The sequence below is a fragment of the Xenopus laevis genome, chromosome 7S (genome assembly GCF_017654675.1).
Source record: "Xenopus laevis strain J_2021 chromosome 7S, Xenopus_laevis_v10.1, whole genome shotgun sequence".
In the NCBI taxonomy this organism is placed as follows: domain Eukaryota; kingdom Metazoa; phylum Chordata; class Amphibia; order Anura; family Pipidae; genus Xenopus; species Xenopus laevis.
The window spans coordinates 7,720,945-7,735,501 of NC_054384.1; the positions used below are offsets into that span (position 1 = coordinate 7,720,945).

Here is a 14,557-nt window from a genome sequence, read left to right on the forward strand (position 1 = left end):
GGATAATAGTCTCTGGGAAGGGAGTGTGACTGTGGGATAGCAGGTATAGTAGGGAGAGATGGTGCTATAGTAACAGTGGATAATAGTCTCTGGGAAGGGAGTGTGACTGTGGGATAACAGGTATAGTAGGGAGAGATGGTGTCTTTAGTAACAGTGGATAATAGTCTATGGGAAGTGAGTGTGACTGTGGGATAACAGGTATAGTAGGGAGAGATGGTGCCTATAGTAACAGTGGATAATAGTCTCTGGGAAGGGAGTGTGACTGTGGGATAGCAGGTATAGTAGGGAGAGATGGTGTCTATAGTAACAGTGGGATAATAGTCTCTGGGAAGGGAGTGTGACTGTGGGATAGCAGGTATAGTAGGGAGAGATGGTGTCTATAGTAGCAGTGGATAATAGTCTCTGGGAAGGGAGTGTGACTGTGGGATAGAAGGTATAGTAGGGAGAGATGGTGTCTATAGTAACAGTGGGATAATAGTCTCTGGGAAGGGAGTGTGACTGTGGGATAGCAGGTATAGTAGGGAGAGATGGTGTCTATAGTAGCAGTGGATAATAGTCTCTGGGAAGGGAGTGTGACTGTGGGATAGAAGGTATAGTAGGGAGAGATGGTGCCTATAGTAACAGTGGGATAATAGTCTCTGGGAAGGGAGTGTGACTGTGGGATAGCAGGTATAGTAGGGAGAGATGGTGTCTATAGTAACAGTGGATAATAGTCTCTGGGAAGGGAGTGTGACTGTGGGATAGCAGGTATAGTAGGGAGAGATGGTGTCTATAGTAACAGTGGGATAATAGTTCTCTGGGAAGGGAGTGTGACTGTGGGGATAGCAGGTATAGTAGGGAGAGATGGTGTCTATAGTAGCAGTGGATAATAGTCTCTGGGAAGGGAGTGTGACTGGTGGGGATAGAAGGTATAGTAGGGAGAGATGGTGCCTATAGTAACAGTGGGATTAATAGTCTCTGGGAAGGGAGTGTGACTGTGGGATAGCAGTATAGTAGGGAGAGATTGGGTGCCTATAGTAACAGTGGATAATAGTCTCTGGGAAGGGAGTGTGACTGTGGATAACAGGTATAGTAGGGAGAGATGGTGCCTATAGTAACAGTGGAAATAGTCCTCTGGGAAGGGAGTGTGACTGTGGGATAGCAGGTATAGTAGGGAGAGATGGTGCCTATAGTAACAGTGGATAATAGTCTCTGGGAAGGGAGTGTGACTGTGGGATAACAGGTATAGTAGGGAGAGATGGTGTCTTTAGTAACAGTGGATAATAGTCTATGGGAAGTGAGTGTGACTGTGGGATAACAGGTATAGTAGGGAGAGATGGTGCCTATAGTAACAGTGGATAATAGTCTCTGGGAAGGGAGTGTGACTGTGGGATAGCAGGTATAGTAGGGAGAGATGGTGCCTATAGTAACAGTGGGATAATAGTCTCTGGGAAGGGAGTGTGACTGTGGGATAGCAGGTATAGTAGGGAGAGATGGTGCCTATAGTAACAGTGGATAATAGTCTCTGGGAAGGGAGTGTGACTGTGGGATAACAGGTATAGTAGGGAGAGATGGTACCTATAGTAACAGTGGATAATAGTCTCTGGGAAGGGAGTATGACTGTGGGATTGTGTAAAAGACTGTGGGATTGTGTAAAAGGGTGCTTGCTCTATTCTTATCTATCCTGTTTGGGGTCGGTACTATAAGTGGCATATGGCTGGTGGCTTTGGAAAATGCCATGTGCCTTAAAGCTGGCCACAGAGGTGCAAATTTTAGCCTTGTATCCGACGAACGATCAGACACTGCAATCTCCCAACCTGCCACTAACCATTCAGGTTAAATAAAGTACCGTATATACTCGAGTATAAGCCGACCCGAGCATAAGCCGAGGTACCTAATTTTACCTACAAAAACTGGGAAAACTTATTGACTCTAGTATAAGCCTAGACACAACTACAGCCCTGTCTCCCAGCAGCGCACATTCTGCCAAAGCGACCCCCCCAGCGATCAACCGGACTTCTTTGCAAAGTTGATGGTGACAGAGAATTGCCAAACGGATTACTGTGTGCATTGTCCCACTGTCCCACTACCATGTGCAGAGGGCGCTGTTTGATATTGCCATCACTGTTAATCTTTCATATAACCAACAGAGGGCGCTGTGTGATATTGTAGTCACTGTTATTCTTTCATATAACCAACAGAGGGCGCTGTGTGATATTGCAGTCACTGTTATTCTTTCATATAACCAACAGAGGGCGCTGTGTGATATTGCAGTCACTGTTATTCTTTCATATAACCAACAGAGGGCATTGTGGGATATTGCAGTCTCTCCCCAAGTGAACTGTTGGTATAGGAATGATTAAAAGTGACTGCAATCTCAGCTACTCGGGTCGGGTACCACTGACCCGAGTATAAGCCGAGGTAGACTCTTTCAGCACATTTTGGATGCTGGAAAACTCGGCGGGTATATACGGTAGTAAAAGAACAAATCAGACAATGTTCTGGCTGTGACAGCAATCGCAATAAAGTTATGTCTGACAGATAGCAGTGACAGTCAGGCAATACATGCAGAGATATTATCGTTAGCTGACACATCTTCTAACCTGTCCGATCGACTAAAAGACTGATTGCGAATGACGTGTGAGCCGTCCCGCGGGTCAGGCTGGTTTGGGCCGACTGCAGTACGTTCTCGGGCTGCAGGCGGGTTTGGGCTGAACTTTAGCCTCCATTCTTCCACTCCGCAGCCTTTTTATGCCCTACTTCCGCCTCTCTGTGCGTCTTTTCACAACGTCACGGTTGGGCCAGGTGGGGTATAAAAAGATGGGAGCAAGTCGTGTTGGGGTCGGAGTGGGCTAGAGGGCAGCAGGTTAGGGTCGGGTGCTGGTTGAGTTGCTCTCAACCTGCACATTGCTACCGATTGCCATGAAAAATATTGGGAAGATCCACAGACAATTTTTGTGCAACTTTCTTTGCTTCTATGGTCAGCTTATTTTGTTATTTAGCATTTTATTCAGCACCCCCCCCCCCCCCGCATTTGAAAGCTGGAACGAGTCAAAAGAAAAAGGCAAATAATTAAAAAAAAAAAAAAATTAATAATAATAAAGACCAATTGAAAAGCTGCTTAGAATAGGCCATTCTATAAGACCTACTAAAAATGAACCACCCCTTTAAGTTCTACGCCCAGTCTATAAAATGGCTATATTGCTGAATTTTTTGGAGAACCATTGGTTTTTATGATCTTTATCATAGTTATTGGCGAATGCTAAAGCGCCAAATTGAAACAACCACTCCGTACACTGTCAGAGGGCTGTGTGTTTTTTGTGTTTTTTTGTTTTTGTGTGCTACAATAACCGCTTTGAAATGATGTACTTAATTCTATAAAATAAACATGCGACTCTGGTGATCCCACGTGCAGTCAGTGATTTCTTTGCATGAAAGTAACGCGTTCAATGAGAAACACATTTGACACACTGGCCGATCTCTCAACCACGTCGGATCCCTTTCCAGGAATGCCAGTCGTTGCTCAGCGCAGATAAATACTACAAGCGATTCTTTATCCGAAAGAAAAGTTTGGCATTGATTTACCCTCTCCCTCCCCTGTTCTTGGTCCGACATCTGGAAGCAGTGTTGGTGGTACTGTTTGTGAGATCAGATACCCACATGGGACAGCTGGAAGCCTCTGGCTTTGCATAGGATGCTGGGAATTGTAGTTCTCCAACATCCAGAGCGTTTACAGTTGCTCACCCTGGCCTATGTTTATAGACCGATTTCGTTCGTGTCTGAATCCACTCTCAGGGGGTCATTTATGTCACAATTCGCAGATTGCGAATATTTATGCGCACACTCTGAGACTCAATTACGCCACAATTACACGGATAAAATATTCGCAAATAATTTTTTAAACTGCGAATTTAAGTTACTGTCAACGCTATTTTCGCGCACAACAACCTCACACATTGGGTGCGCTCGCGCAAACTCCTGTCTCATTTGCGCGCCATTTGCAAAAATGTATTCACAATGCGAATTCGCTAAAACCGGAAAGATGGGCAGAGCAGTGCAATATATTTGCATTCAGGAAAAACATGCGCAATACAACCATTTGCGAAAAATATGAGCTGCGCGAACTTTATAAATGACCCCCCACAGTCTGTATATCAGAAGATCATCCTTCCAAATATCCGTGCTGCGCGTTATGTTGGACGCAACATACGCGTGGTCATTTATTAAAATCGTGACGTGCCTGGGAATAGGAACTCTCTTTTGCACAAGGTGCAGTACAACTGAAATAACCAGGTCCTTTTAGTACAGGTATAGGTCCCCTTATCCGGAAATACGTCATTCAGAAAGCTCAGAATAAGAGGATGGCTATCTCGCTGAGGGGCAAATTCACTAAGATTCGTAGTTGCGCCAGGCGTAACTTCGCCGAACTTCGCCACACTACGCCAGGCGTAGTTTCGCCAGCGCTTCGCAAATTCACTAAAATCCGAAGTTGCGCTCAGGGGTAGCGTAAGGTTCCGAAGTTGCACTAGCGTTGCTTCGCTAAGTAAAGCGAAGTTACGCTAGCGAAGGCTAATTTGCATACGGCGCCAAATTCAAATTTCAATGGAGGAATACGTATCGGCACTACAAATGGCTAGAAAAGCTTCAAAACATCAAATAAAATGTTTATTTTGCCCTACACATGTGCCCACTGTATAGTTAAGTTGCCATGAGTCAGGAAATATAGGGGGGAAGGAGGGGAGCCCCAAAAAATTTTTCGATCTTTTTCAGCCTATCACCCATAATGTAGAAAACACTCCAGCGTTTTTTGTGAATTAGAAAAAATGTTGTCTTTTTTTGAAGCAATCCCTATCTACTCTGTTGCGCTTCGCCTGGTCTGAGGTGGCGAAGGAAGTCTAGCGTAAAAGGTAGCGTTCAGTACACTGCGTGCGTTAGTCAATTTGCGTAGTTACATCGCTAGCGAAACTTCGCCAGGCGTAAGGGTGCGAAGTAACACTAGCGAAACTACGCCAGCGTTAGTTAGTGAATTTGCGCAGTAACGAAAATGCCAAACGCTAGCGAAGTAACGCTAGCGTTCGGCGCTTAGTGAATTTGCCCCTTAGACTCTATATTTTAAACAAATCATTCAAATTTTAAAACCTGATTTCCTTTTTAAGGAATAATTATTATTCATAATAAAACAAAGATTTAATCAACACTTACTGAAGGTAAAATATCGCCCGTAGACTCCATTATGATCAAATATTCCTAATTTCCTCAAACCCTCTTTCTCTGTAATAATAAAAGTCGCTTGTACTTGATCCCAACTAAGATAGAATTAATCCTTATTGGAAGCAAAATCAGCCTATTGAGTTTATTTCATGTTTACTTGATTTTCTAGTAGACTAAGGATCCAAGAAATGTAAAAAGATTCAAATTATGGAAAGATCCATTATCTGGAAAACCCCAGATCTGGATAACAGGTCCCATACCTGTACAAAAAAATTTTTGATCTTAAAAAAAAAAAAATACAATTATAAATAATTCAGTTCATTTTCTGTAATGGATTATTTTTAGTGATGAGTGTATCGGTCTCGTGAATTTTTCAGCAAAACGGTTTTGTTGCGTGACAATTTTTTTTCGTTTTGCGTCATTTTTTTTAGCAAACAATGGCCATTTTTTCTGCATTTGTCGCATGTCTTTTTGTTTTGTCACGTGCCATTCTTTTTTTTTTATTGTTGCCCAAAGTGGAACAAGCAAATTTTTGCAGCAGTTTTGCGATATTTTCCTCGGCGCCGAAACCCCTGAAGTTTGCCGCAAATCTGAACATGGCGAAATTTTTCGCTCTTCGCTAATTATTTTGTGATTATAAAGAGAGTGTTAGTCGACACATAAGGATAACACTGGGGCTTTATAAACTCATTATTTTGCACCAATGTTTACACTTGGATTATTTGTATACAATACTTTACACATCTTTATAAGTAGCCCCTTAGTGGGCAATATGTAGAATTGTGTGACTTGTTTTAGTAATGCACCTATACCCGCTGGTGTTTTTGTTTCCCTTAAAGGAGAAGGAAAGGTTAAAACTAAGTAAGCCTTATCAGAAAGGTCCATCTAAATATACCAGTAAACTCCCAAAGTAGTGCTTCTCTGAGTCCCCTGTCAAAAGAAACACTGCATTTCTTTCCTTCTATTGTGTACTCATGGGCTTCTGTATCAGACTTCCTGCCTTCATCTTAAACCTCATTGCCCTGGGCAAGAGCATGCTCAGTTTGCTCCTTTTCCCCACCCCCCTCCCTTTTCTACTGTAATCTGAGCCCAGAGCAGGGAGAGACTCAGGCAGGAAGTGATGTCACACCACATTAATACTGCAGCTGCTATCCTAAACAAACAGAGTTTCTAGAGCTATTTACTCGGGTATGGTAAAACATTCTACAGAATAAATATAACATTCTAGCTTGCACTATTGCAGCTAATCTATTGCCAATAAAATGCCTCCGTAGCTTTCCTTCTCCTATAAGTGTCACTCTACGGCGATATTATTTTTCACTACATTATCGTCTGGATGAGGAACACGTGTTTTCTATTTGAGACAAGGCTGCTTTTTCAGTATATAGTAATGCGACTTGGCTCAGCACAAAGCAATCTTTTCTGCCTTTCCAAATATTTTGCTTTATTAAATGACAAATGAATTGCCTGTAACTGCCTTGTGTTTACACTCCCTGCTTGTTGGTTTAGGCTTAAAGATTTTGAGATCAACCTGAGACTTTTAAGAAGAAGTTTTAAGTTTAAATCACGTGGCTAACCTATTTTCATCCAGTGTTTAAAGTAAGATGGCAGCAGGGGGAAATTTAATGTTTCTGGCAATGTTTATCTTCCCGGTTGTGCCAAGACCCTTCTCAAATATTCACAGAATGTAGGGCGGCCAAATCCTTGGAACCAAATGTACTGGCTAGACCGGGACGTGGTGGCCATGTTGGAATTATAGATTTGATACAAAGTATTGTTCAGGAAAATAAGAGAAATTCACAGTTGATTAATTACATAAGTAATGAAGGATGTGAGTTGGCACTAAGGGTTTTGTTGGCATCCCTATACCATGTAAATGGGAAAACACTCCACAATACCTACTTGTTGGATGACCATACTGGGAAATTCTTGAACTGTGTACAGATGTACTTAATTTCTTAAACTTTTTTAAGCTCATGCTTATTTTCGGACCAGGACAGACAGGGAAATTGTAGGTACTCCATGTTTGTTCCTTGCGAGGTAGATAATTTGATTTCTTTATGCACAGATAATTCCCACTGCATAATAGACCCCTGTTTATCAATGCAATGGTGATTTGATTATCCACCTCGCAAGAACCAAACATGGAGTAGCCTCAATTTGCCTTCTTTTCCTGTGTAAAGGTGGCCATAGACTTAAAGATCCGCTCGTTTGGCGACATCGCCAAACGAGCGGATCTTTCCCCGATATGCCACTAAACTGCGTGGCTATATCGGGGGTAATTCGAGCGTTCGGCCGTATGGCCGAACGATCGAATTACGATGCGCCAAGCGGCTCCGACGGGTCGGTCGGGTAAAAATCCAAACTTCCCGATCGATATCGTGGCCAGATATCGATCGGGATGATCCGTCGGAAGCCCCCATACACGGGCAGATAAGCTGTCAAATCGGTCCAAACGACCGATATCGGCAGCTTTATCTGCCCGTGTATGGCCACCTTAACTCAAAAAATAATATAAATCGTAGACTGTTCATGATTAAAACAATAGGGAAAATGTATGATCACGACAAACCCAATTCATTGCACTCATTTTGAACAAGGCGGAATATGCTCCTTTAAGGATGAAATCAGTAAGGCTCCACCTACGGTAGGAATAAAACTGCAATTACAGTAAATTACATTTTTGGCATCTTTGAAGGATTTTATACTGCTGGCCATGCAAATGTTTTGGACTATCAATGGGGGAGGCAGGTGCATTGGTAATTTTTGAATGTCCATGATTTATTAGGTGGAACCTCTTTCTCCAGCACCAACACCTCCGCTCCATCCTTCCCCCGGCTTCATATATCATTGAATGAATCTTAGAGATGATTTTAGATGATACTGAGCAACAGTAATTTGATTTCTCCTGTGTTAAGATAGGGACTTTATTGTGCAATGCTCTGACAGGTGAAACAAATGGAATTTTGGCTTTATCTAAGTAAAATAATATATTTTCTTATCACTCTGTGATTCCAGATAAATGCATGAACTCCAGCAAAAAAATGTATTTTGGCCTCAGCTTGGGTCATTAACACTTGCCGATGGATGTTATCAATGGTCCTCCCACACGGCCTAACCCTGTAACTTCTAAGCACCTTCTCGTTATGTTTTCTAGTTAAAGGGACACTAACGGAATATGCAGTGGTAACTTGGAGCAAATGGAAACCTGCTGGAATCTTTAAAAATTGACATTTCTGTAAAATCCCAGACAACTCATTCAGTTGAGCTTGTGTGAAAACAAAACATAAGAATGTAAACAACCACAGATTGAAAGGAAGCCAAGGTATCTTATTTGTGCTCACAGGGACCATATCCGTGCCCCCTTAGGCTCACAGTGTTATGCACCCCCTCCCACACCTGGTTCTATTGTCAAGTGATTGAATCTGGGACTTGATGCCCCTCTGCTTTCCAGAGATCTTCTAGTCCCACAATCCATCATATACCAATGAAATAATGGTTGAGTTGGGGTTCATGTTCGAAGTACCTTGGTCAGTTATAATCTGTGGAATCGGGTATATTTATCAACAATATATATTTTTTTGAACTTTAGATCGTTTATTCATCTTTTCTACATAAGTGCAACTGGAAGAGTTCATGAGTTCAAGGGTGGGGGTGCATTTTTCCTTTGAGGTCAGGAGCAGACCTGAAGGAGTCTAAGGCAGAAGTATTTAAATAAGAGTGGTGTAGCCATATCCCACCTCCTTCAATATTTTTGGCTTCTGGTTTACCACATAATGTATAGAGGGGGCAGGCTCTGGTGATTGATCCTGAAGCAGCCAGCCAAATTTCTTGTTGTGAGATATGGAAACAAAATTTTTATACATAAATTATACAGAGATTTTTTTTTTTTTTAGTTTTTAAAATGTGTAGACGTTCATATAGTATTGCTTACTATTCAGTAATATTCAGAAACATTACTTGGTAGCTTCTTTTGTGACATTGGCATTGATACGAATACGAAACCCGTTGCCAGAGGTTTGCTTGGAGGAACTGAGGTTTGGCTGAAGCTGATGGACTTGTCAAACTGACCTGGAATGAACCACTGTGACCCAAGTTAAAATAATGTCTAGTAACAGAGGCCTCGTTAATCCTTTCAAAGATTGTGTTTTTGTGTTCTCATCAATTACTCAAATTAAAGATGTTGGTTTTCTTTCCCCTTGGAAGTCTACTTTTACTCTTCACAAATCCCTGTCAACAGGGGAATTGGACACCATGTATCATATTGAGCTTCTAGACTGTTGAGCAGAGGTCAAGCCAAGCTGTAGTGGTCAGAGTGTTGAATTCTACTCACGAGGGAACAATTCCATTACTAACCGCTTGTTCTTCTCTACAGATTATGGAAGAGACAAACACGCAGATCGCTTGGCCGTCCAAGCTGAAGATTGGGGCAAAGTCAAAGAAAGGTATTTTTATTATTGTTTTTACAGAGGAAGCCAAGTATCATCCCATACTTGTGGTGCAGTCATGCAATTTATTGTACTTTATGTATCAGATTTTCCCAAGGGAAACATCCAGCCTTACAGATAAAAAAAAAAATGCTTCAGTCATCCCTTTGCATCTTTTTGGCCTGCTGTTGTCATTCTATGTCCAAGAGTTATAGGCTGGTCAGGTCTTGCCCAACCTGTACCTTGATAAATTAAATTATCTTCTGGTAGTCCAAATTCAGTTCTTCATGTTGTTTCTTTGAAATGGAATTCTCACTTTCATTAGAGAAGTATTCGGGTTCTGAAATGAGCAATGTGGGCCAACTGACTACTACCTGTTTATATGCCAAAGAGCAAACATTCTGGAAACAAATGAGTTTCTTCTTTATGGAATACACTTTGAGTTGATGCTCACTTACTAAGCCTTAAAAGGGGTTGTTCACCTTTAAATTAACTTTGAGTATGATACATAGTGATATTCTGAGAATATTTCCAATTGGTTTTCATTTTTTCTTATTTGTAGTTTTTGAGTTATTTAACTTTTTATTAAAGGGATCCTGTCATCGGAAAACATGTTTTTTATCAAAACACATCAGTTAATAGTGCTGCTCCAGCAGAATTCTGCACTGAAATCCATTTCTCAAAAGAGCAAACAGACTTTTTTATATTCAATTTTGAAATCTGACATGGGGCTAGACATTTTGTCAATTTCCCAGCTGCCCCTGGTCATGTGACTTGTGCCTGCACTTTAGGAGAGAAATGCTTTCTGGCAGGCTGCTGTTTTTCCTTCTCAATGTAACTGAATGTGTCTCAGTGGGACATGGGTTTTTACTATTGAGTGTTGTTCTTAGATCTACCAGGCAGCTGTTATCTTGTGTTAGGGAGCTGTTATCTGGTTACCTTCCTATTGTTCTTTTGTTTGGCTGCTGGGGGGGAAAGGGAGGGGGTGATCTCACTCCAACTTGCAGTACAGCAGTAAAGAGTGATTGAAGTTTATCAGAGCACAAGTCACATGACCAGGGGCTGCTGGGAGATTGAGAAAATGTCTAGCCCCATGTCAGATTTCAAAATTGAATATAAAAAAGCCTGTTTGCTCTTTTGAGAAATGGATTTCAGTGCAGAATTCTACTGGAGCAGCACTATTAACCGATTCATTTTGGAAAAAAAAAATTTTCCAATGACAGTATCCCTTTAAGCAGCTCTCCAGTTTGCAATTACAGCAATCTGGTTGCTAGCGATCAGATTACCCTAACAACCATGCACAGATTTAAATAAGAGACTGGAATATGAATAGGAGAGGCCTGAATAGAAAGAGGAGTAATAAAAAGTAGCAATAACTATAAATGTGTAGCCTTACAGAACATTTGGGGTCAGTCACCCCTATTTGAAAGCTAAAAAGAGACAGAAGGAATCAGTAAATTATTAAAAAACTATAAATAATAAAGACCAATTGAAATGTTGTTTAGGATAGGCTATCCGATAACATAATATAAGCTATCTTAAACCTTTAAAGAGCAGCGTGAGTAGCTACTGATGAGATCACAAATTCATATCCCAGCAAGACCTCTCTCTGGTTTGGATTTGATCTGCATGACCCTCAACTAAGCTTAAAAAGCGAATATTCTATGAAACTGGTAAAATGTGACACTTTTCAGCTAAAGTAGCTCAAGGCAATTTCAGGAAGTAATAATATTTCTGTTACTTATATATTGACATAATTAAATTTTTGGCCAATCGTTACCTTGTGCTTTTCTTTAAGGGTTTCTGTTGATGTTCCTCTTGAAGGTCCATCCTTTGACCGGATTCTCTCCCCCCACCCCATATTTCATCTCAAGTTGAACATTTAGGTGCATGTTGGAGATAAAATTACCGTTTTCCACAGTATTCACCCTAAATGGTCTTCAGACTTGGTGCCCCTATAGCAGAGTTTATAATAAACCAGTGAGAGAACTGCAACTCTATACAGTGGGGCAAACAAATGACCCGTGTGGCCTTTGTTATTGTACTTTACATGGTTTATTAAGGCTTATTTGATATTCATGAAGTCTGCTGTAATTCAAGAAAAATTCTGCTAAATCAAGAATTCCAATAATGAACATCCTTCAATGTGTGATAATCATTGCCCTTTAAATACTCTCTCAAATCCTTCCAGCATGTGTTCTTTCCAAACATCTGTTGCTTACATTTCGTATGAATTCAGCATACTCTGTTTGCTATTAATGGTGAATGTGCCTTATTTTCTTGGCTATTTAATAACATCAACAGGCTGTGCATGTAATAGAATATTTCTTCGATGGCTTAATGGAGAAAACTGCATTGTAATGGCGGAGGCAAGAAATAATCATTGAGAGAGTGGAGCGATTAGTTTTTACGCAAGTAATTTTTCTGCGATATTTTCTGTCTCCTTAAAGGGATACTGTCATGAGAAAACAATTTTTTTTCAAAATGAATCAGTTAATAGTGCTGCTCCAGCAGAATTCTGCACTGAAATCCATTTCTCAAAAGAGCAAACAGATTTTTTTTATATTCAATTTTGAAATCTGACATGAGGCTAGAAATATTGTCAATTTCCCAGCTGCCCCAAGTCATGTGACTTGTGCTCTGATAAACTTCAATCACTCTTTACTGCTGTACTGCAAGTTGGAGTGATATCACCCCCTCCCTTTCCCCCCCAGCAGCCAAACAAAAGAACAATGGGAAGGTAACCAGATAACAGCTCCCTAACACAAGATAACAGCTGCCTGGCAGATCTAAGAACAACACTCAATAGTAAAAACCCATGTCCCACTGAGACACATTCAGTTACATTGAGAAGGAAAAACAGCAGCCTGCCAGAAAGCATTTCTCTCCTAAAGTGCAGGCACAAGTCACATGACCAGGGGCAGCTGGGAAATTGACAAAATGTCTAGCCCCATGTCAGATTTCAAAATTGAATATAAAAAAATCAGTTTGCTCTTTTGAGAAATGGATTTCAGTGCAGAATTCTGCTGGAGTAGCACTATTAACTGATGCGTTTTGAAAAAAACATGTTTTCCGATAACAGGATCCCTTTAATAACGCGGCCAATTTGCCAAACTGTGATTTTTTTCCAACAGAATTCGAATTGTTTGTTAGTCGTTGATTATTTCAACTGTTTCAGAGTCAGTTGCAGCTTTACAGCAGGGCTCTGTAGGCCTTCACACTTTACGATGCGGAGATAACGGTTTACATAATATCTTTTTCGGGATAGTTCTGGTGTCTGCCAGTTCTGCTCAAATTCTCTTTGCACTGACACCTCATAACTCGTGCACAGAATCCCAGGAGCGTTACATCAGTGTCGGCTTCTTACAAGACTCCAGCGCACCCACGCTCACCCCTTGCTCTATTATTAAATGTTTGTTCCGGCCAGGAATCTTTTTTTCTTAAATGTTTTCCTTTTTTCAATGACCTTTGAATTCATAGCAGGTGCTAATGTGAGCCAAACAGGAAAAATAATAACTGTGAGTTTTATTTAGTATAAGGAAAAGATATCCTGTTAAAAATAAGTGTTACTTATAATTATTTTCCTCTTCCTTTGTTTACCCTTAGCTTCTGTGAAGCTTTTATTGTTACATATTCCACAGCTCTATTACAGAGAGACGATTATATCATTCCCATCTTTCCCTGCCCCAGTGGAGCTTACAATCAAGTCTCTGTCACATTCACACAAACTAGGAGCCAGTTAACCTGACTGTGTGTTTTTGGGGTGTGGGAGGAAATAGCAGTACCCAGAAAGATAGTTTTTTGGCTAGAATCAAACTCCGACCCCCCAGCATTTTTTTTTAGCCTTGCCTAGTTCACCATTTTCTCATTTTAGCTAGATTCAACTAGGGATGCACCGAATCCAGGATTCGGTTCGGGATTCGGCCAGGATTCGGGCTTTTTCAGCATGATTCAGATTCGGCCGAATCCTTCTGCCAGGCCGAACCGAATCCGAACCCTAATTTGCATATGCAAATTAGGGGCAGGGAGGGAAATTGTGTTACTTTTTGTCAGAAAACAAGGAAGTAAAATATTTTTCCGCTTCCCACCATATGCAAATTAGGGTTCGGATTCGGTTCGGTATTCGGCCGAATCTTCCACGAAGGATTCAGGGGTTCGAATCCAAAATAGTGGATTCGGTGCATCCCTAGATTCAACCTTTTTTTATCAACCTTTTAGCTAAATGCAACCTCCTTTATCTCTTCCCACAACCCTTTCCGTTCAATGTTCACTAAGCTGTGTGCTCTTGAGCGCATGCACAAATTTTGAAGCCAGCGCACAACAATTTATGGTGTGTACAAAGATTTTTCTGTAAAAGCACAAAATTCTGCATTTATTCTGACTTGCGCACACAGTTTTTAAAACTGTGCACACAAATTTAAAATGTATGCACAAAATATCTTTTTTGCGCACCTAGCCGAGAAGGAATTAGAGGGAACATTGCTCCCGTTGTATCATAATCTCTTTACAAGAAGCCAGCAGTTACAATACAATTGTAACATTTAAGGCTGCCATACACAGCGAGATTGCAAAACGAGCGGATCTCTCCCCACATCACTGTGGGCAATATCGGGCTGATCCGATCCTAGGGCCCAACGATCGGATCACAATGCCGTCCATACAGGCGGTCGGATTGCGGGACCAAATCAACTGACAGATGCGACCGCGATCCAACGGGATTTTTTACCTGCCCGATCGAGATTTGCCCAACTTTTGCCCAGATATCAATCGGGGAAGCCCACCGCAGGGTCCCACGCATGGGCCAATAAGCTGCCGACTCGGTTTGTCAGCATCTTTTATCGGCCCGTATACGGGGGCCTTACTGATCAGAAATAGAAACACAACTTGTGTTCTGTTTGTGTAGCCTCCAGTGAACGTTTGAATTCCGTAGTTCCTGGGAA

At 41.3% G+C, this 14,557-nt stretch overlaps 1 protein-coding gene across 3 annotated transcripts in view; it reads left to right on the top strand.

Annotated features, from left to right (window-relative positions):
• The window catches only part of bicc1.S (BicC family RNA binding protein 1 S homeolog), a 152,197-nt gene that overhangs the window by 73,898 nt on the left and 63,742 nt on the right, over window positions 1-14,557 (top strand). For all 3 annotated transcript variants that reach the window (XM_018226866.2, XM_018226867.2, NM_001088527.1), the window contains 1 exon segment: window positions 9,566-9,635. In XM_018226866.2, coding sequence (XP_018082355.1) covers window positions 9,566-9,635 — 70 coding nt within the window.